The 22,415-nt window shown below is 42.6% G+C and overlaps 1 protein-coding gene across 2 annotated transcripts; it reads left to right on the forward strand.

The window, feature by feature from the left end:
• Positions 1 to 3,321: 3,321 nt before the first annotated feature.
• GLUL (glutamate-ammonia ligase) lies at positions 3,322 to 13,930 on the forward strand. 2 transcript variants are annotated; one of them, XM_072648468.1, is made up of 7 exons: positions 3,322 to 3,601; positions 6,461 to 6,639; positions 7,902 to 8,063; positions 9,695 to 9,841; positions 10,216 to 10,343; positions 10,934 to 11,133; positions 12,166 to 13,930. In XM_072648468.1, the coding sequence occupies exons 2-7, from the start codon at positions 6,474 to 6,476 to the stop codon at positions 12,482 to 12,484; spliced, it is 1,122 nt and encodes a 373-aa protein (XP_072504569.1). In that variant the 5' UTR covers positions 3,322 to 3,601; positions 6,461 to 6,473; the 3' UTR covers positions 12,485 to 13,930. The 2 variants fall into 2 exon arrangements, with proteins under 2 accessions (XP_072504569.1, XP_072504568.1); XM_072648467.1 differs by lacking the exon at positions 3,322 to 3,601 and adding an exon at positions 4,239 to 4,821.
• The last annotated feature ends 8,485 nt before the right edge of the window (positions 13,931 to 22,415 follow it).

Below are 22,415 nucleotides of genomic sequence, written 5' to 3' on the forward strand. Positions count from 1 at the left end.
TTTTTAACTTTATTTTTCTTGAGGATTTTTTAAAGTCTATGTTTTCTTTCACAACATGACTACTATGGAAATGTTTTATATGACTACACATGTATAAACTATATCTAATTGCTTGCCCTCTCAATGAGGGTGAGTGTGGGGTGGGGTAGGGTGGGGTGGGGAGGGATGAAGGCAGAGAATTTGGAACTCAAAGTTTTAAAAATGAATGTTAAAAATTGTTTTTACATGTTATTGGGGAAAAATAAAATGCTAAATAAATAATAAAATAAAATTGGAACAGTTAAGGACATGGAGCAAGAAAAGCAAAATGACTTGATATGAGGTATGTGAGTATTGAAATGGAAACTGGAACCTGATTTGGCTTCTTTTGCCTCTCTCTGCTCTAAAGGAAAAAAACTCAAAGGTAGAGGAGCACTGGTATTTATGTCCCAGGAGACGCTGAGAAGGAGAATCCAAGGGTTCAGGGATCCTCATCCCTTTTCTGAGGGGAGAGAGATTGATTAAAGGACATCCAGACTGCTGTTGGTGGGTGCAGAAATGTGGAAAAAATGCCAGCTTTGAGTTTCTCTAATTACCTTGGGATTCAGAAAGACAAACCAGTCAAACTTTCCTTCTCCATACACTCTCTAGGACTGGCTTTCTTTAGAGTTTGGGTTGGGATTCTCATGCATGGGCTGGTTAACTCAAATGGCTACGATGCTATGGATGCAAAGGTTACAGGTACAGTTCTACAGCAGGTTTGTTTGATTCTCAATCCACTCTATGGTCCTGGAATGCAGCCCCAAAGCCTAGGACCCCTATACCATGAGTCAAACTGTGGATTAGTGTAATTCATCTTTACTTTCAGGAATCAACCAAAAGAGATAACAAAAATACCCCAAACCTTTAAGAATAGATTAATATCCTTATTATATTGGGAAATCCTCTGTAACATCGTATTTTAAGAAAGTGTTTCCTGTTCTCTTTTATCTTAGTCCCTTCTCTTTATACATGGCTTGTTTGTACATAGTTTACACATAGCTATTTGCCTATTGTTTCCCCATCAAAGTTTGAGAACAAAGACTGTCAGCCTTTTGCCTTTTTTTGGAGACTCAGCATTTAGTAAAAGTGTCTGGCACACAGCAGGTACTAAACAAATACTTGTTGATTTAAGGAGCTGATTCTTCTAGTTCTTTTTATCCCAAGATTTATTAAAAGTACTCTGTAGTACTCTGTGCTTAAAGTGGGCGGTGATGATGACATTTGACAGTGAACAACAAATTTTGGCATCTAAAAATTTATAATTATGGGCAATATGCTAATTGTGATTGATGATGAACTTATTTTGATATTGTATTGAAAGTTTATAAAGCCATCAGGAATTAATGATGTTATATAAGTTCCCGGAGGACAGGAACCTTTTCATTCTCTTGGTTTTGAATGCAAAAGCACCTAGTTAACATGAATGAATAAATGAATCATCTCACTAACGGCTTGAAGTCCTTATAGACACGTAAAGCAAAACAAATAAAACTCTTTGGCCTCCTCTTTCAAGAACTGAACATTCCAAAGTTTCATCATTTTTTTTTTGTTTGCTTTTGTTTGTTTTTTAGAATCTCCTCATTTCCCCTCACAGAAAAGTAAAATGTCAAATTTGGAAGGGACCTTTTAATTCAACTCCCTTATTTTATAGTTGAGGAAAACTGAGACCCAGAAGAGTTGCATAACTTAATCAAGGTCACATAGGAAAAGAATTAGAAGAGGAGAAAACTGAATTCAGGTCTCCTGATTTGGAGAATAGTAGCACTTTCCCCTCTATTAAGGCCACACAGAGCTCTACACTCAAACACGACTAAAAATTCTTAGCTCTTAGATCCTTTCACTTCCTTCCCTTGCATTTATTTGCTTTTTCCGAACTTCTCAAGTACTGAACAATCCTATTTTAAATGTACACAAGGTATGTTACTTTAACAACTTTTAAAATGAATTCTTATCCGCATTTTAGGGAATGGTGATTCTGAGGACTCAGAGAGGTCAAGTATGGGTGCCTGTGGTCCCTCACAGGACAGATTTCTCTTGCATGGCTTGGACATTCAGCGGAAATGTTTCCCCGTTTTTTTCTTCCAAATCAAGAAGTCAGGGCAAAATTCTACTTTCTTCAAGCTCCTTGAGCAAGTGGTTTGCCAAGTCTTAAAACTTCCTAAAGATGAATTGCTATTAATGATCAATTGGGTTTCTAGTGACTACGTAACAGTACCATTCATTTGGTTAATATATCAAATAGCACTTCTTGCACTTTTACAGATTGTGTACTTTTCAAAGGGCTTTCACACACTAGTGAGGTAGGTACTTTGGAGAAGTTATTATCCCCATTTTACAGAGAGAATTTTAGGGGCTCAGAATCAATGAAATTAGGAGTGAAAATGGGGCAAGAGGAAATTCCCCTCCATGCTTGGAGCGTCGGCTCCTCGTTTTTCTGAAAACATTCATGCACATTTTGAAAGGGCTGGGCTGGTCACTTTCCAAGAACATTTGGGAGAGAAACAAACCAATCAACCCACAACCTCCAGGCTTTAGGAATCCCTGTGGATTTATTCTGGTCTCTATCCCTCCTCCCCCAGGCTTGCTCGTCCGTACGGGCTGCCACCCAGCCAAGTCTCACACCTTTACCCTATCTCCTTCCTGGGCCTGTGTCTCTCTCCAATTTAAAGGGGAAGAGCTGAAACCGCAAAGAAAGCGCTTGAAGCAAATGCCTCCCTCGTGGTGGGGGCAGCATCTGCACAGCACAATTCTGCTGGAAGGGTGGGGAAGTTCTCGGCTCATTTCAACCCTGCCCCGGTTCTTGGGGGGTGGAGAGCCCCAGAGCGGGAGGCGTAATCGGAGGTCTCACAGAAGTTGCACAGACGCTCCCGGGTGCAGAGCGGAGTGGGCGATTTGGCAAAAACAGGGGTGAAGGAGGGCGCGGCCCAGCTACCCCACACTGCGCCAGGTTCTTGAGCTTTGCGTTCCGCGGAAAAGGGGGTGGGGGGAGAGAACACAATATGCTGATTGCCTGGCAGGGGTCGGGCTGCGGCAGCAGCTGGAGGGAAGTCCCTGGTCCGGGCAGCCGAGGTTGTTTTTCTCTCCTCTCTCTCTCTCTCCCTCTCCCTCTCTCTCTCTCAGCTGCAGTGGGCGGGGTTCTCCCCGGGCGGGCCAGGCGCGAGCTGGATCGGATGACCCTCCCCACCCCCGGCCCTGCTTTCTCTCTCTTCTTCTCCCACCCAGCCCGCCCCATCCCCCACTTCCCTTTCTTTCTTCTCCGCCCCCTGGGCAGGCACCACCCCCTGCCCAATGGCCTGGACCGTTTCGCCCCTCATCAGCTGAGCAGGTCGGGCGCTGGGCTGCGGGAAGCCAATCAGGGCTGGCGGGGGCCGGCCCTGCGCGGGGAATAAATGGAGCTAAGCGGGCTGGCGAACCGGGCAGAGCCGAGGATGGAAGCGGCTGACTGTTCTGTAGCCACCGGAGCCATCTGCACGGCCACCCCCTAGAGTCTCCGACCAGCCCCGCCAGCCAGCGAGCCCGCGGAGCGATCGGCCTGTGCCCTCCACCTTGACAGCTGATTTCCGCGTCTTACAAGACCCAGGTAACCACCCAGCCCACCCCGAGCCCTCTCTAGAGGGGCGGGGAGGGACCCCGCAAAGGATGTTTTTCAAAACTTGTCTTTTCCCAACCCCGCCTCCCCGCCCGAGCCCCGAGGTCTTTCTTCTTCCCCCTTACGCCTCCCTCCTTGGTGCACAAGTCGCCCCGAAGCGTGCAAGAATGCCTTCTTGTTTCCAAGGATTGTGCTGATGCTGGGCGCTCTATGGAAAGACTTGGGCGGGGGTAGGAGGGGGAAGAGGATTGTTTTTCTTGGTGTCCTCAGGACCTCCCCAAGGGCCTTTTCGATGGTCGCCCCCGCATGCACAGTGCTTTTAGACGTTGGGGTCCAATGTTTGAGTATCCGGACTGGGATTGCGACGTTTCTGTTTGATCTTCTTTGTGGGAGTGAAACCCAGAGATTGTGTTTGGGGTTTCGCGTTCTTCTAGGAGGAGGGGAGGAGAAAGCTTTTCGGGATTTTGTTCTAAAATTTTATTGGAAAGGGAGTGGCCGGCCTGGTCACAGCTCAGTTACTTGTGCACCACCTCGGCGGCTTGCAACCGCGGGATAGGTCCCGGAGAAATTCCGGGGCAATTCGAGGCTTCCATTTGTGACCAAACAATGGGACCTCCCGAGCTGCTGCGTTACCTTGAGAGTCGGCGGAGACTGGAAGAGGCCAGAGACAGAAGGCAGCCGGCCTGGCCTCTTTTACATTCTGCCTGGCTGCCTCACCCTCCCCCCGGCACCCTCTTCTCTAAGGAGGGGCATGCTCCTTCTTACAGTTCTCTCTCTGTAAGATCGTAAAATCAGGAGCTGGAGGGGAGGGGCGGGGGGTGGGGGGCAGGGGGTCCATCTCCTTGCCAACCACTGGAAGGGAAAGAAGCGAGGGGTAAAGGGAGGGAGAAAAGGGTGGAAAGCCCAGAAGACTCGGGGTCATCCGCCTCCTCGTACAGCTCCTATATTCCTCGGACGTTGAAGTCAGAGGGGACCCCTTTAGTGATTATGAAGGCAGTTTCCTCCCAGACTATTTCTCCTCGATCGATATCCCCGCACCTGGTTTCACGATCCTCTTCTCCTCGGGCCCGGAGGGGAAAGGGGGAAAAGCGAAATCACAGCGATCAGTATGAGACCAGCGACTATGAGGAAAGGCATGGGCAGAAGCTGAAAAAGAGACGGTTGAAGCGTAGGCCTAATCAGATCGATTTCCTTATCCCACAATGGCCGGGGTGAGTGGAGAAGAGGAGGAGACGGGGGGGGGGGGGGGGGGGGGGGGGGGGCGGGGGGGCGGTGATCTCGAAGAAAGAAGAGAGAAAAAATTCGGGAAAGCAGCAGCTTCCACCCCAGACCACTTTTAAGGCCCTACAGGTGTTCCTGCCTAATGTGGTTTAGCCTGAGGTTAAAACGCTGAAGGAAAAACTCCTTGGCCAATAGAGGAAGTATACTTTGTCTTTAAAAAAAAGTGCCCCGGGATGAATTGACTAGACTTGTGTTTTTTTCCTTTCTTTTTTGAAGAGGACCGTGGCATCAGCGAAATGTTGACATGACTTGCAGTAGACTTTGATTTGAGTGAGGTTCTGTGCAAGGTCACCAGCCTCACTTTCTCCTCCAGAGTCATCTGTTTCTGGTGACCAGACAGACCTCAGGATGACTAGAGATGGCCAAGGAAGCAGTGGGACACCCTTGCCCTTTTAGGCTGAGGTCTTTTGAGGTACTCAAGTGAGTTAAGGGTCATTCAGTGAATAGGACTAGACTTGGTAAGTTAGTGGAAGGGAGGTCTCCTGGAAAGAGTCCAAGGAGAAATGGAATTTCCCTGGTATTGTTGGAGAAGCAGTTGAGGTATTGACCCGACCATGTGAATTTCCCCCCAAAGTCTTGACTGAGTAAGTGGGAACTGGGTTGTGGTTACCTATGGAAACTGTTGCTTCTGTGTTCAAAGTTATCTTTGGTAGATCTCACCAACCACTCTGCCCTTCTAATTGTATTTTCTCCCTTGATTTGGGAGATTTCTTTAAAAGAAGCTTGAACTGTATGCTTGGGTGCTCTCTGGTTTTTCAGGACTCCTTCATCTTTTGATTAGACTAATACTTGACCCATGTTCTGGACATGGGAGTTTTCCTGACTGATTTGAAGTTAGCCCTAGTGGGGGCAGGATGTGGGTTGGTAGATTTGGATTTGATCCCAACTTTTAAATCTGATGGTTGCTCCTTCACTACTTCAGTGGAATGAAGAAAAATGCCATCTCCCTGTCTTAAAAGCTGTGTAATGGGTCAATAAACTATCTGTACCGTTGGGTACATATAAGGCACTATAAGCCTTTCCATTTATTGATCCTTCCTTTGGAAACCTGCTGGCCTTCTAATTTTTAAAGTTTTTCTCCAGGCACACCTCCCTTTTCTGTTAGGTATTTAGAGAATTTGTGGCTTTGTTAATGCCTGAGAGAAGCGGCATAATTGATAACTGATTCAAACATCTGTGTATCTCTATGCAGGGAGCTACCATCTCTGAAGCCTTCCTTGATTTCCATCCACCCAGCTGCCAGTGTGTTCTTTGATTTACTATATATGTTCCATTATTCTGTGTACACCTGTAATCCCAATTAAAGAAGCTCGGAGTAGGGGCTGTTTTGGTTTTGTCTTTTATGTCCCTAAGACCTACCTTAGTACTTTGCTTTATTCATTTAACAAATATTTGAAAGACTAATTGACTGAAAGCTTGGGAGTTAATGCTTTGGATATGATTTACCTGTCTGGGTAAATCTGCTTTTCTGAGGAATCCTAGCAACAGATCAGCTTGGGGTCAGTGTTCTCATGTTTTCTTTCTTTTTACCTCCCTTCCTGTCGTCTTCTCTTCCCTCTCTTTAACCAGGTCAACTTCCAACATGGCCACCTCAGCCAGTTCTCACTTGAACAAAAATATCAAGCAGATGTACCTGAACCTGCCTCAAGGGAACAAAGTCCTGGCCATGTATGTTTGGATCGATGGCACTGGTGAGGGACTTCGCTGTAAGACTCGGACCCTAGACAGTGAACCGAAGAGCATTGATGGTAAGAGGAAATCCATCCCTGCAGCTACCCTTTCTTTCCATGTTTCTTCTGTCCAAAGCATTTACCTTTGACTGTTTTGTATTGTGTATATCAGACTCTGAACACTTGAGCAAAACCTATGCTACCCTTAGCCTAATTCCTACCAGATTAATTTTTATTGTATTCCAATTGAAGACAAAAGAATGGGGGCCTCTTATTTAAATCAAAATCTGCAAGAGAAGAGTTGACCCACTCCATTGGCTACTAACACTATATTAGTAATTAAAAATCTCTGATCCTGGTGAATTGGTCTCACCTTCAGTTTGCTTCCTGTGCAAATCCAAGGGCAGTCCTAATAATAGTTGGCATCTGCAGACCTTTAAGATTGCTAAGTGCTTTATATTCATGTCATTTTAGCCTGTGAAGCAGGTATAGTTAAACCTTTTTTACACATGAGGAGTTTTAGATGTTAAGTGGCTTGTACAAGATCAGAATGTACAGAATGAGAATAGGATAGTGACTCCAACTACCTTAGAATATAATTTTTCTTACTGAGGAAGAATAGGGTGAATGGTAAGGGGGAAAGACACTTGGGCAAAGTATAAAATAGTAAAAACCTTTGTAATTTATAAATTAGGGCAGCTAGGTGGCTCAGTGGCTAGAACACTGGCCTAGAGGCAGGAAGACTTGGGACACTTACTAGCTTTGTGACCCTGGACAACAAGTCACTTACCATGTTGGCCTCAGTTTCCTCACCTGTAAAAGGAGCCAGAGAAGGAAATGACAGTACCACTCCAGTATCTTTGCAAGGAAAACCCCAACAGGAGTCATGAAGAGTCAGACACAACTGAAAAATGACTAAATTACTTACAGTTAAAGTACTTAAATTATTTGTACTTTGAGCAAAGTTTTTTACTGAAGGCTCTGGTTTTGGAATCATAAGAGTGCCTGAGGTTGAATATACTGTTTCCCTTACCTACTTGTGTAGACATTGGGGTAATAGCTTTCCTTTGAAGATCATTTTCCTCATCTGTAACATGAGGAGGTTGGATTAGTTGATCTCTGGCCCTTCCAGGTCTAAATCTGTGACTAGTAAGAACTCTTCCTGGTTAATCTCTTGTCTTTCTCTTTTTTCTCTTATCACAAGAATTCATTCTTTCTACGGGGAAAAAAGAAACAATTAGGTGGGAAGGTTGGGAATAATAATCCAGACTGAAAAACGTACATCTTTTAATGGAATTGATTGTCTTACCTCCTACCTCTTCTCTCCCTATTCCTCCCAGAACTACCTGAATGGAATTTTGATGGCTCTAGCACTTTTCAGTCCGAAGGCTCTAACAGTGACATGTACCTTATTCCTGCTGCTATGTTCCGAGACCCCTTCCGAAAGGACCCCAACAAACTGGTTTTCTGTGAAGTTTTCAAGTATAACCGCAAGCCTGCAGGTAAGGATTAGTTATTTTTTCTCATCTGACAGGGAATGAGGGGAAGCCCCCTCTCCTCCCCATTCAGAATGATTTGGATTTTAGCAAGGTATAGTGATTAATAAACTCTTGCTCTTGGAGAGCAGGAGAACCAAAAGAAGCTATTGTAGTAGTTCATGTAAGGGTCATGAGACCCTGAATGAGGAGCCACTCTCTAAATAAAAAGTGACTAAATGGGAGAGATATTGTAAAGGTACGAAATACAAGGGTTAACATTTCTTAGCATCTCCCTAGAGGAGAGGATAACAGGGGAGCTCATTAAGATCAGAAATAGAGGGGGCTAAGAAGAAAGCCTGGCAGTCTACAAGTATTTGAAAAAGGTCTTTTCTTGGAAGGATTCTATTTGGAACTATGAGGAGGCAGATTTTTGGCCAAACATAAGGAAAATATTCTTTTTTATTGTGTGTACTAAAATGAGTATGTGGCCTCCCTCATTAAAACATGAAATCCTCGGAAGGCACTTTTTGTCAGTGAAGGTCTTTAGAAGAGGCTAACGATGATTCACACTTGTTTAATTTGCAGATAGGATTGATAAAGAGTTCCAGGGGTTGAACTAAAGTCTGTATGCTCACTATGAATAGACTTTCCCTCTCCTATTTTCTCAGGCCCCAGTCCAGGTACCTTCTTTACCAAGTGACTGTTTTAGGGATCAGTACCTACCTCACTTGGACAGTGAGGGGAGTTTGGCCTATGCCAATTAGCATCGAACCACTTTTAAATTGTATTTCAACCCATCCTTATTTCACTGAGCCTCAGTCACTATCATGGGGCAAGAGAGAATAAGCTTTTGTACAGTATTTGCTGTGTTCCAGACTAGCAAGCTAAGTGAGTCAGGAAGACCTGAATTCAAATCTGGCCTCAGACACTTAAAACCATGTAACCCTGGGCAAGTGTTTTAACCCAGTTGACCTCAGTTTCCTCATCTGTAAAATGAGGTGGGGAAATAAATGACAGACCCCTCCAGTATCTTTGCCTCATGGGGTTTTCAATGAGATTTTGTTTTATCTACAACTTCCCAGTGTACTCAGATGGATCTAACTACCACATTGACTACTGGTTAACCATCAGCTTAACTAGAAGTAAAGTTTTTCTGGCATCCCTCAGAGAGACCTTAGAGCACCACATGCTGGTAGGACCATGGGGACTTTTTAGAGAGCCTCTGGAGTCCACCCTTCTCATTTTATAGTTGAGAAAACAGTCAACAGTGAGATTTTTTTAAGTCACTTGCTTAGGGTCACATAGTATTTCAGAGGGGACTTTGAACCTAGTCTTTCCTGGCTCCAAATTCAGTTTTCTGTCCACATTTCCTCCTGGCAATAAAACAATGCATGTGACAAATCCAAGGACAGTTTTCTTCTGTAATTAGAACAAATCTGTCTTTGATTCTTCAAATGTGAGTTCTGAACAGCGAATGAGTTCTGAAACAGATGTGGCATTGAAAGTGATAGACTTGAAACCTCTTTCACGTAGCTGGTCATATGTGGCAAGCAACCTTTCTTTAATTCTGCTACCAGATCAGTGATGGCCTTTTTGGGATGGTACACAGATCCAGGACTGATAGTATGTTTTTTCACTTTTTTCTTCTATTCCAGAGACCAATTTGAGGCATACCTGTAAACGGATAATGGATATGGTGACCAACCAGAAACCCTGGTTTGGTATGGAGCAAGAGTATACTCTTATGGGGACAGATGGACACCCTTTTGGTTGGCCTTCCAATGGGTTCCCTGGGCCCCAGGGTAAGCTCTCCCTGACTACTGAACCTAGCTACTTCCTTTTCTGAACACCTACAACTAATGCTATTGGACACTTCCGTCAAAAAGCCATGACATTTTCCATGAGGTCTATTTTGCTGCATCTAGATATGGTCATATCCTTGTACTAAAGGTATTACATTATAATGTGAAGGGGAATTGATGGGACCTTCAGACTTGGCCAAGGAAAATTAGGAAGGGAGAGGGATAATCTTCAAACTTAACGAGTAATAGTCATCCAAGGGATAGCTGTGCAGGCCTTACCATCTCACCAACTCTTTCCCTCTGTAAAGGGGTTTGAATTTCTTCTGGGACTTCTGCCTTATGCGTTTGCCCTCTTGTTTTCCTGGGCCCCATAGGTCCATATTACTGTGGTGTGGGAGCTGATAAAGCCTATGGAAGAGACATAGCAGAAGCTCATTATCGTGCTTGTCTATATGCTGGAGTCAAAATTGGGGGGACGAATGCTGAAGCAATGCCAGCTCAGGTAAAGATTTCCCCTTTGGTCCTTCATTGCCAGGGTTCAGGCTGGTCCAGAGGAAACTGGGTTGCTTCTGAATCACTGGGCCAAGACAAGATAGGTGGTGGAAACTAGGTTCTATACAGGGTGTTCTTGATTTTTGTGGCAAAATTTTAGGGATGGAGGTGGGGAAAAGAGTTGAGGGGAAAGGTCACTTGGACAAACATTAATACCTACTCTGTGCTAGCCACTGCCTACACTTTTAAGAATACAGTTCAAAAACAAACTCTGCCCTCACAGAAGCTTATCTTCTAGGTTGCCTAGACTTTTGAGAATGCAGATCTAGAAAATAAACTTACCATTCTACTGGATGGTAACATGTACACTGATAAAATCAACAAGTCAAATGCAATTTATTAAACACCTATGAAACACCTGTGAAACAGGCAAGTTGAAATACATACCCAGAGTAATTTGGAGATGGTAGTGGGAGAGCATGAACAAGTAGGTACACAGAAAAGCAAGTTCTAACTTGGGGGGAGGGTCTCTGAGTTGGTGTGGGATGGTGGCAGCTAAATTATTAAAAACTAAATGAATCCTGTTTGTGTTATCTTCAGTGGGAGTTCCAGATAGGACCATGTGAAGGGATTGAAATGGGAGATCACCTCTGGATTGCCCGCTTCATCCTTCATCGAGTGTGTGAAGATTTTGGAATGATTGTAACATTTGATCCCAAGCCAATCCCTGGAAACTGGAATGGAGCTGGTTGCCATACTAACTTCAGCACCAAGGCCATGAGAGAAGAGAATGGTCTAAAGTAAGAAATTTGATTTTTTCTGGATAGCTTGCTGATACTTAGAAGAGGGGTATGGAGGAGTGGGAGAAATGAGAGAATGGGGGCAGTTTAGGAAGTCTGGATAGCTAGAAATGGATCCACCATGGACATCCACCAAAAGCACATCTTGGTTCCCGTTGATTCTTGTAGCTGGAAAGAAAATAACCTCTTTGGTTTATGTTGAGATTGTTTTTGTGACTAGGGTCCTCAAAGCATGGGGCACATTTATTTAGGAAAAAAATCTTTCCAGAGGAACAGATTCAGTGCCTGGTATTAAATCCTGGTGAAGGAGGAAAATCAGTGAGCCACAAACAATTGGATATTTTAAAGGTTATTAATAACCTAGTGCCTCTCCAAGGTGATAACACTCACCCCAACCAATATAGGGATTTACAGTCTCACAGCTGTGCTAATTTCTTACCCATAATTTCTCATCTTAGTATTAAATTTCAGTGACTACAAACCAAATTTGTACTAACACAAGCTGATATAAATGAGTAGGAAATAGAATACCTCCTTTACAGAATTGGGCTGTACCTTTAAAATTTACAGAGTATATTTCCATGGTTGTGAGGAAGGATAGATACAAGACCCTTTTGGCAGATAAGTTGAAATGACTTGTCCCTGGTTAATACTTGTCTCAAATTCTGGGTCTCCTACAACTTAGACACTTTCCCTATTATACCACAAAGTCTTGAGACATGAGCCATAGTGGTTTTAATCAAAAATAGGTTGAGAAATTTGCCTTCTCAAGGAGGGGAGAGAATTTGGAACTTAACATTTTTTAAAATCTTGAAGTTTTGTGCATTTAATTAGGAAATAATTTAATGAAATACATAATAATATTTGGGGGGGAGGACCAGGTTGAGAACTCCCGTGTTTCAGATTTGAACTATTGGGCAGAAGCGTTCTAACCCTTTACATTTTCAAGTTAGAAGCATTGCTCTTTTCTCCATTCTTTGCCTTTCATTGGGCTGTTTCTCTGACCTCACCTTGTGTTTACTTTTTCTTCAGGTTTATTGAAGAAGCCATCGAGAGACTGAGTAAGAGACACAAGTATCATATCCGAGCTTATGACCCCAAGGGGGGTCTGGACAATGTCCGTCGCCTGACAGGTTTCAATGAGACATCCAACATCAATGAGTTCTCTGCTGGAGTGGCCAACCGAGGCGCCAGCATCCGAATTCCCCGGATGGTTGGGCAGGACAAGAAGGGCTACTTTGAAGATCGCCGCCCCTCTGCCAACTGTGATCCATACGCAGTGACAGAGGCGCTTATCCGTACCTGTCTCCTCAATGAGACAGGAGAAGAACCCTTTCAGTATAAAAACTAAGTGGACTAGACCTACAGATACCTTCTGTATCCCCCACCTCATAACCCTTTTCTCATGCCCTCTTCCACCTCACCTCTCCCCTCTTCCAATTTTCCCTACTAGATGTAACTCAGGGCACAAAATACGATGTGTTTTTGTGCCCACAGATAACTCCTTGCTTTTTTTTTTGTGGGGGAAGGGGAGTAGGGTTGGGATGTTTTTTAATCTTTTTTTTTCTCCCATCATTGACTTTTTGAAGACTGAGAAATAGTATGTTAGTGGGGAAAAGGGGGTTGGGGAACATAACCACTGCTTCCATCTAATCAAGTTTGTACATCAACAGAGACTTGTGGCTTCCAGGAAAAATAAAAGAATTTAAGTATTTCAGATGGGCTGGTTGGGAGAGAGTGGAAGGTGGGCGAAAGGAGGAATTTTCACTGAGTTTTTTGGAAGGGAGGGAGTAGAGTATTAAATTCATATGAAACTCTAATTTTACTTTAATTAAAAGATAAGGATTAGACAGGGATGGTGGTCTCAGCTTACAGGAAAACAAAAGCTTTGTCTTCTAGCTGTATGGGCTTCATTATATTTTCCCTGGTCTAGTGGGCAAACCCTTGGCCAGAAGATAAGTCTGTAGGCTTTGAACCAATGGGGACTGCTCAGCTTTAGAAAAGAGGGAACCTTGCCCACTCATTTTCCCTTCACCCAAAGCAGAGTGGTATTTTTATATTTAAATTTAAAAACAAAAAAACCTTTGGGGGGTGGGTGTAGGTACATGGGGCAGGGGTGGAGAGGCAAAGCGGCTGGGAAAAGTGTGGTCAGAAGCAGGGACTTCCTGCTAAGAAGAAAGGACTGTACTGGAAGGGAATTAGTACAAAAAAAAAGCCTGCTTTGGTGGCTGGCCATCTTTTCAGCTTGCCCTCTTGCCCATCCATGTAGAGGTTGTCACAGCTAAAGGCAGCAGGAAACACTGGGTAGCTGTGATTTTTAACAAGCACACATTGAATGAAGCGCACATACTGGGAGGGGGATGGGGGATGGGGGATGGGGGTGGGGGGATGATAAAGTGTGAGTTGGCTGGTCAACTTAACCATGTTACTGACAAGGCTGGGAGGGGTTGTGGGTGTTTATTTTCTGGTGGGACTAGCATGTCACTAAAGCAGGCCTTTTGATATATTAAAAAAAAAACTGTTTATAAAGGCAAAACAATTTTAATTCTAATGTTTATAGGGTTTTCAAGTTTTTCAGAGTTGGATGCATGTGTACCCTAGTAAGTGCAAACTGTCCCCTTGCCTGTCTTTTAGTGATCAAGGTTGGGGTTGGCAGAGCTGGGTTCAGACATTTGTGATTTTGTATCCTGGTGTCATTTCTGAATGCCAGATCTTTCTTTGCCTTTTTGTCAAAAGATTTCTGATTAGTGTTTTTCCTTTTATAATAAAAACAGAACAAAAATACCCTTAATCCCTAGCTCTCCCCCTTGCTGGTCTCTGATTATTTACACCATCTCTGGCTTGGTTAGTTGGACACTGCTGTGTTGAATATCCTGGTTTTGACCTCGAGCTAGTTTTTCCCCCCTTACCCTTCCCATGAGGAATTCTCATGGCCGTATACAGCATGGCTAGGATAGCTCCTGTAAATCAACCCAGAGTGCTTTTCCATTGACATTGTCAACAAGTTTTGTATGGTCCTATATATGCTTCTATATATTCTGTCTGCCCATTACCAAAAAAGAATGACCCCATCTGTTCCCTGCCCTTCAAGTTACAAATTCCAGGTACCTCACTGCTTGGGAGCTGATGGTTTTTGACAACTAGGGAATTAAACTAAGCTTAGGGATGCTATTGCCTTCAGAGAAGAAAAAGGTCTTATTACCACTGTTTTGAGACTTTAAATAGTAAATTACTTGAAATGATCTTGCCTCTGTAATAGATATTTGTATACTTAAGCTCTTCCCCTAATAGCCTAAGAGTTTGTAGAGACTTTCATTTGTCTTTCAAATGCCTCCAGGCCTTGTTCAGGTATTCCAACTGTTGCTATAACTTTCTCTACTCTTAGAAAACTACTTTCACTGGAATTGGTGGTAGGCCTGAAATAAAAAGCAGTCCTTTTCCTCCGCTAAGTACTGGGGGTAGGGTGGGGGTGGGGAGGAGGATTTGTAGGCAGGACCTAGTTTCCATTGATTGACAGTATTTGCCTGACCTTGAAGTTATTTACCATTTCTGACTCAATTTTGGTGGCCTTACGGGGGATTGGACTAGATTACCTTTAAATTGTAGTTCTACATCTGGTAACCCTAAATGTGAACCCGGTCTGCTCCCCAGAGCCAATATTTTCACTGTTGACATGGTACTTTAAGAAAGTTAGTTGAATTATACACGTCCAGTAGTTGAAAATACAACAGAAGGAGATTAGCAAAGGCAGTACTAAATGAATCTCACACAATGTGATTACATCCACAGAATGAACAGCTTCTCTCAAACTATGTAATAACACTCCCGGAAGATGAGTTCTGGGTGGTTAATGTGGTTTACTGTCCAAAACCAAGTCATGTCTGTTTGTTCAACCAATCACTTAGTCTTCTCATCTCTTGTCTCCCACGCACCTAGTTGATTTTTAATACTTATAAGTGAACCTTGGGATTCTAGGCCATTTCACTGGTTCTAATTTGCCTTCCTGTGGAAAGGGATACTATTGCAGTCGGAATGAGAGTAGGAAGGAATTACCTACCATATTCCCATCTCCACCCTTACGTGGTATTTTGCTCTGAGCCACCATCGCAAATTTCTTTGTTTCTAAGATGTGTTTTGTGGTTCGAGGGCTCCTTTAGCAGACTTTTGAGTTAACTGATTACTTATCACTGACAAATAGGCAGCCACACCTTCAGTCTTGGAGATAATATTGGTTGGATCTTCCAGGACTTAAGGAACTCCAGATCAGTAACATCTTCCATTGAATTCTGTGAGGATAAAAGCCTGGAAGATAAAACTGTTCTGATAAAGCAGTAGGTGCTAAGGGTAACATTTAGTGACCTGTCTCAGTTCCTAAACCAATGAAGTTTTGGATGAATCTTCCCCTTCTTGTCACAAGACACTTGGGCCGGTAAAGTCCAAAGTCTAAAAAGAAACTTAAGAATCCAGACAGCTGATACCACTATGTTGTGCTCAGTAAGACTTATTGATTTGGTTTGCTGGCATTAAACTTGACTATTTTAAGTTGTATCCCAAGATTGCAAATCTTCAGCTGGGTTTTGTCAAACCAATTTGTTCATAGCTTTGACTGTTTAGTAAAACAAGTGAATAAACCCTTACTCTCAAGTCTACTGGGATATTAAAAGAACTCTCTTTCTTCTGAGCTTGAATCTTTAAAAGAAGTCTATAAAAGAGGTAATAATAGTCAACCAACAGTAAGTGCCAGCTGTGTGCTAAGTGGAGGTAAAAATACAAAAAGTCCTAGCCCTTAAGGAACTTTGGTAGAGGAAGACAAAAGAAAGCTGAAGGGGGGTGGGGAGGGTGTAGAGGAAGGCCAGATGGAGGAATCAAAGACATCACGAGTGAGTGCTGTGGGGCAAAATGAGATGTATCTGCAGTCTTACCTTAATGGAGGTTAAGGAGTTGATCTTCCAATCAGAGGGCACTGATGGAGTCTAGCTGATTAGATCTTACAAGATATTTCCCAAAGATGAATTTACTGGGAACGTTGTGGAGAAGTCAAAGTCTAATATAAAACAGGAGGAAGGGAGAAGAAAGGGCCAGGATATTGTGGAGAACGGGTATTTTTAATTTCTTGAAATGATGAAGCGGGCGGGAAAGCCAGTTTACTTTGTAAAGTACCCTCTCTAAATGGTGGAATGGTGTTTCCCAAAGGGATTCATTATGCCTTATGTAGTTGACTATCTTAGAAAATTAGGCATCTCCAATTCACAAACTATCTCCACCCATATCCATCAGATGTTAATCATTTCAGTGTCTAACTAGCCTAGCACCAACAGGAGGTACTCAAAAGAGAACTACAAGTGATCCTTAAACTGAACATTTTGAAAGTACAAATCAAAACATATCACAATGTATTAACATGTGGTATCACACTGTTCCAACCCCTCCCAATTGTATCCACTTGTTGTTCAGTTGTTTTTTCAGTTTTGTCTAATACTTCCTGACCCCATTTGGGACTTCTTTGGCAAAGATACTAGAGTGGTTTGTCATTTTCTTCCTCAGCTTATTTTACAGATAAGGAAACCGAGCCAAACACGGTTAAGTGACTTGCCCAGGCTCACACGGCTAGAAAGGTCTGAGGCCAGATCTGAACGCCAAAAGATGAATCTTTCTGACTCCAGGCCCAGCACTGTAACTACTGTACCCCTGTATCTAAAAACATCCAGCTGTTTCCCCATCCTTAAAAAAAAGGATATCCTTGTTAGGGTAATTGATACGGGATCAGAGTACATCTATTAGACATAATAAGCATTCACATTTTTTTGCTGGAGTTCATTATGCAGAATATGTATCAATCATAAGAACTTTACATTTTGTAGTCATAAGACCTGGTTTCTGATTCTAACTCCCTTGTTTTACTACCTGTGTGACCTTGGGTTCAGTTTTCTGACATGAAATGGTTTGAACTAAGATCATTGATCTAGAGCTGGAAACCTCATTAGACACCAAAGCCCAATTCTCTGGTGAGAAGGTACTGGTTAGGGCTTATGAGCTATATATAACAGTAGAAAAAAAAAAAACCCCAAACCTCCTAATCACTTCTAACCCAATATGCTAGCTTCTACAAAATCCTCATGAGAATAAACTACATTTAGGGAAAGCTATTCTTTCCCTCAAGGCATTTGTATTCTGTTGATAGTATGGTTCTTCAGATCACATGGGTGACATCTTACTGATTATCTAAGACCTAGAACATTTCAGAGTCTCCTAAATGAAATCCATCATCAAGCAAATGAGTTTAGCCTAATTAAACAAGTTTAGTATGAATCCAGTAGAGGGGTCAAACCTATTGACTTTTCTGTGATATATGATGGAATGGAAACTCTATAGAGCTCATAGGTGTCCCTATGAATATATCTATCTTGGACATATGGTACTGATAATCAATTGGGACCAAAATTGAATAGGATGAGAGCAGGCTCTTTTGTTTTGGGGCAGTTAATTGCTCAGTGCTTTTAATGACACCAAATGTTTTCCTGAAACAAAGGCCTATATTTCTAACTCCAAAAATCTTCCAATGAAGTTCCATGACTGTAAAGCACAGATGAAAACCAAAAAATGAAAGCTGAGATCACCCAGAAGGCAATGTTCTAGGCTACAGTAAATTAACAAGGAGGAACTGAGTAGAAGTGGGAATGAAAGAGTTCTCAAAGAAAAAGTATGACCTAAAGAAAAGCTGGTAGTTGAGAGTGAGTCCTGGTGCTTCATCAGTACTCATGCAAAGAAAAAAAGATAGATCTCCAGCACACTGGAAGAACCCTAGAGAAGGATTTATCAGAGTACAAAGAGAGGAATCTTGAATGAATGAAGAAACTAATTAATTCCTTTGTGCTAAGCAGTATACTAAGGGCTATGGATCCAAATACAAAAGTCTGTGACCTCAAAGAGCTTACAATCTTATGGGAGGAGGGGGAGAATACACAAAAAAGGAAGCGTGAGCCTCTTGGGATGTTTTGGGATGGAGCTATAAGGCAATTGACATTTCTTTCTGGTAGCCATGGCAGTATTGATTTGATTACAGTTCAATTAATTAATCAATTAACAAACATTTATTGAGTACTTACCAAGTGAATGGATCAAATTAAATCATCTTTAAGGTCCCTTTCAGTCCTTCCATTATATGTCATCAACTTCACCCTCCCTAAACCCCGTCTACATCATCCTTGAATCTGACACTGGTCCCTGTTTCCTCCTGTGGTATAAATGGAAAAAGGAGAGAACTTCAACTCAGGAATTGGTCTTAAGATACCTAATACTTATCATCTGTCTGGACGATCTTGAACCAGTCAATTCATCTCTATGTATATTTCTTAATACGTAAAATAAGATTGGACTGTGTCATCTCTGAGGTCCCTTTGAGCTTAGCATTGTCTGATTAATGATTTAATTCTCATCCATTAAATCCTTTTTCTCATGTCAGGGGACCCCCACGGGAAGGATATAGTCACCCAAAGTCCTGCTTTTTTTGTTGGTCACTGTTGACTGCCAGAAGGGGGACAGATTGTGCCAGAGACTTTTGAAATCTCCCAATAGCCAGTGTTACCTTAGAAGAATTACTTTTGGGTCCTGAAGGCATTTGTTTGACGTTGTTTTCTACACAGGCTCAAAACCTCCAGGAAATATCACTAAAGTGAATCGTAGAAACTTGCGAAGGAAGCTACGGTCTGAGAGCTTAAGCCCAGGAACAACATAGGAAGAATGGAGATATCCTGGTTAGTTCTCACCCTGTTCCTGTATCTCCTTGCTGGTTTATTCTGGTTCATTTTTGTCGATTCTCTCTCTTGTCTCTGTCTCCTCTCTTTTTGTCTCTCTTCATCTCTCTCTCTCTTTTTCTTCTGTCTCTCTTTGATTGTCGTTCTCTATTTCTTTTACTGTCTCTGTTTCTATCTGTCCATCTCACCCCCTCTTCCCTTCACCCCTTTGATTCTCTGAGCCTCTGTCTTCTGTTTCTTTCACTGTCTCTACGTCTTTCTCTCTTTTTCTGTCCCTAAAGCTTCCTCTCTGTCTGCCTGTCTCTATTTTTTCTCTCTCCATTCTATATCTTTTTCCTTTCCTTCCTTCCCTTTCCCTTCACCCCCACTCCCTCCCTCAGTCTCTGTTGCTTCAGGTCTAAGAATCCCAACCCCATTAGTAAGGTTAGTCTATGGAGGAGTTTAGATCCCACATATATGTCAGAATCAGGACACCCTTTCCTGCAGCAGCCTCTAACCAAATGGCTGTTGTTCTGTGCCCTCTGGGCTTTACCCAGGCTGGCAAGCTTGGGGTAATTTTGTTTTCATAAGCCACATTATGTAACTCACATCTTGAAGAATGACATTGTGCCAATTTGGAGGTCACTACTGGTAGAAAGGGGAGAGGAAGAGAGAAAAGGAAAGAACCGTGGAGAGGGAGAGAGGGAAGAGGAAGAGACAAAGGAACAGAGAAAGAGGAGGAAAGGGCAATGGGGAAACAGTTTTTCTTTTTTCCTTTTTCTTTGCTGCCTGTTCCTACCCCAGGGTTTAAAGCACCAGGCTAGTGACCTGAAGGGCTCCTGACCAGGTTCTTCTCACATCTCCACATCTGAAGCCGTATACCAGGCTTTGGATCTTACCCTAGCCCAGCAGCAGCCTTCTTTGGAGAATGGCACAACGCCTCTTCATTTGTTGTTTTCCTTCTCCTTTCCCTCCCCTTTTCCCTCCCCCTTCCCCTCCTCCCTCTCTTCTCCTTTTCCTCTCCCTTCTCCCCCTCCCTCTCCTAGGCCTCCTCCTCTTCCCCCTCCTTCCCCCAAGGCCTCTTCCTCCTCCTCCACCCAGGGGAGGGAGGGGCAGGCTCTGTGGGGAGACAGGAGGCAGCAGCCCATGGGCTAGGCTCCTGTTTCCCCAGTTCAAGGAGGCGGCAACTTGTTAGGAGAAGGAAGGACGAGTAGCCAGCGTGGCACGCTGTGTTCTCTGGGGAAAACAAACATATTTGGCTTTGTTTCTTGGTGCCCATGGGCCTTCACACCTGCAATCTGACTTCACTGAGACAGGACAGAAACTGAGGAGACAGGGGCCTGGAGAATGGAAAAGACATTTTTTTTCCCTTCCCATTTTCTAGGAAGCTGTGTGTGGCATGTCCATCTCCAGCACATGCACATGATCCCTCCCTCCCTCTAGTCCCAGTGCAATGAGATTACAGCTAGCCCTGGTTTTTTTCCCCTCAAATTAGTTTTTTCTCAATTAAAAATCAATAAAAATTAACTAAAAAGTCCTGGTTTTTTTTTTAATTAATTTTTTCTCAACAAAAATCTCTCACTACCCTGGTCTTTTGTTTTTAAAAGTCTTTTGATGTTCATTCACTTATAGAATATGAAGTGGCCATTAAAGCTGACATTGTATCCAATGCAGGAATTTCTCCACCCCTCCTGCCCCCTATCCCCCCCTCCTCTCGACACCTTTCCCCCACGCCCCCCACAATATTCCTCTAACTGATCATCTACACTTTCCTCAAACATTTCAAATTGGGGTTGAGGGGAAAGGAAAAGGTAGATTCACTACCTTATAAAGAAGGCCATTACATTTTTTTTAACAGAAGAAAGTTCTTTAGTGATAACGCAAAAAGCTAACTGGATTTGGGATCAGAGGGCTTGGGTTCAAATACTTACTTAGTCATTAACCCCCCTTTTAACCTTAGACAAATAACTTAACCCTTCAGTTAAAACCTCAGTTTTCACATCTGAAAAATGGAATAGTACTTGATGATCTCCAAGGTCTTTTCGAGCTTTAAATCTGTGATCCTATCAGTATATTGAACCAAAATCAGCCTCACTCTAATTTTCATCCATTTAACCCTCTGAAGGAATTTAACTTCCTTCCCCAATTTATTATTTATTAATTTTTAAACACTCATTTTGTAAAATTTTGAGTTCCAGATTCCCTCTGTCCAGCCCCTCTTGCACACATTGAAATGGCAAGCAATATGTCAATTATATATGTAAAATCATACAAAACATTTCCTATTAGCCATGTTGCAAAAAAAGCAAGAAAAATAAAGTAAAAAAAATATTCATTCTTTACTGGGAGTTCATCAGTTCTCTCTCTGGAGATGGATAGCATTTTTCATCATGGAAGCTTTGAAATTGTCTTTTGTCACTGTCTTGATCAGAGTAGCTAAGTCTTTCAGTTGATCATTGTTACAATACTGCATTACTGTGTACAGTGTTTTCCTGGTTCTCTTCATTTTCATTTTACATCAGTTCATATAAGTCTTCCTAGGTTTTTCTGAAACCATCCCCCCTCATCATACTTTACAGGGCATTAGTATTCTATCATAATCACATTCTACAACTTGTTTAGCCATTCCCCCAATTCATGGGTATCCCCTTAATTTCTAGTTCTTAATAAATTTTATTCTTAATTCACATGATAGTCTTTAAAATATCTGCAGATAATTTATTTGTTTGGAAAAATAACATTAGCCAGCATTTACATACCACTTTAAAATTTGCAAAGGACTTTTGCATAAGTTTTCTCATGTGATTTTCACAATAACCCTGTGAAGTAGGTACCTTTCCCTGCTCTTCTCAGAGGGGGGTGGGATCAGGCTATAATTATATCTATCTATTCCTTTAACTATTATTAGTTTGGAGGTGTGGTTTTTCTATTTCAAATTAAACTTCTGATTGCTGTTCGTTATCAGGGAAAAGAAGATCCCAAGCTTTGCATCTAAGATTTGACTACCTCCCTACCAAATACCAGTTTTACAATGGATACACATAGCAAGCAGCTAAGAAACTCATTTGTCCAAGTGGATAGCAAAAAATAGATCTGAGAAAATGTACATAAGAGAATGTATACCAGAGAATACAGAGTGAAGAAGTCTCTTGTTGGTCTTGAGGTAACTCAGCTCAATCAGAAGTGAGAGTCCTAGATCTCACCCAAGGGGAAATTCCCTGGTCTCTAGAGTATCCAGTTGGGGATAGGGGCATGATGGAGCATGCCAGCTCCTCTCCTATAAGCTTCTTCCCCAGGTTTTATTTTCCCCTTAGCAACCTGAAGTGGCTGTTGAATTGTCTGTCTGTCTGTCTGTCTCTCTGTCTGTGTGTCTCTCTCTCTCTATACATATATGTACATATATATGCTATAAGGCAGAAAGTACCTGAAATAACTGTAGGTCTTGAAGAGTCAAGAGACTAAAACTCTCTTTTCTTCTGTTTTTCACAACTTAGCTTCTCCTCTCACACAGTTGAGAAGTATTGACCTCTAATGAGGAGAGAGCCCAAT

This window comes from Notamacropus eugenii, chromosome 2 (assembly GCF_028372415.1).
Source record: "Notamacropus eugenii isolate mMacEug1 chromosome 2, mMacEug1.pri_v2, whole genome shotgun sequence".
NCBI classification, from domain to species: Eukaryota; Metazoa; Chordata; class Mammalia; order Diprotodontia; family Macropodidae; genus Notamacropus; species Notamacropus eugenii.

Coding starts and splice junctions, on each gene's coding strand:
- GLUL (XM_072648467.1), top strand. CDS start 4,598: ATGAAGGCAGTTTCCTCCCAGACTATTTCTCCTCGATCGATATCCCCG. Junction 9,842..10,215: donor TGGGTTCCCTGGGCCCCAGG/GTAAGCTCTCCC, acceptor TGGGCCCCATAG/GTCCATATTACTGTGGTGTG. Junction 11,134..12,165: donor AGAGAAGAGAATGGTCTAAA/GTAAGAAATTTG, acceptor CTTTTTCTTCAG/GTTTATTGAAGAAGCCATCG.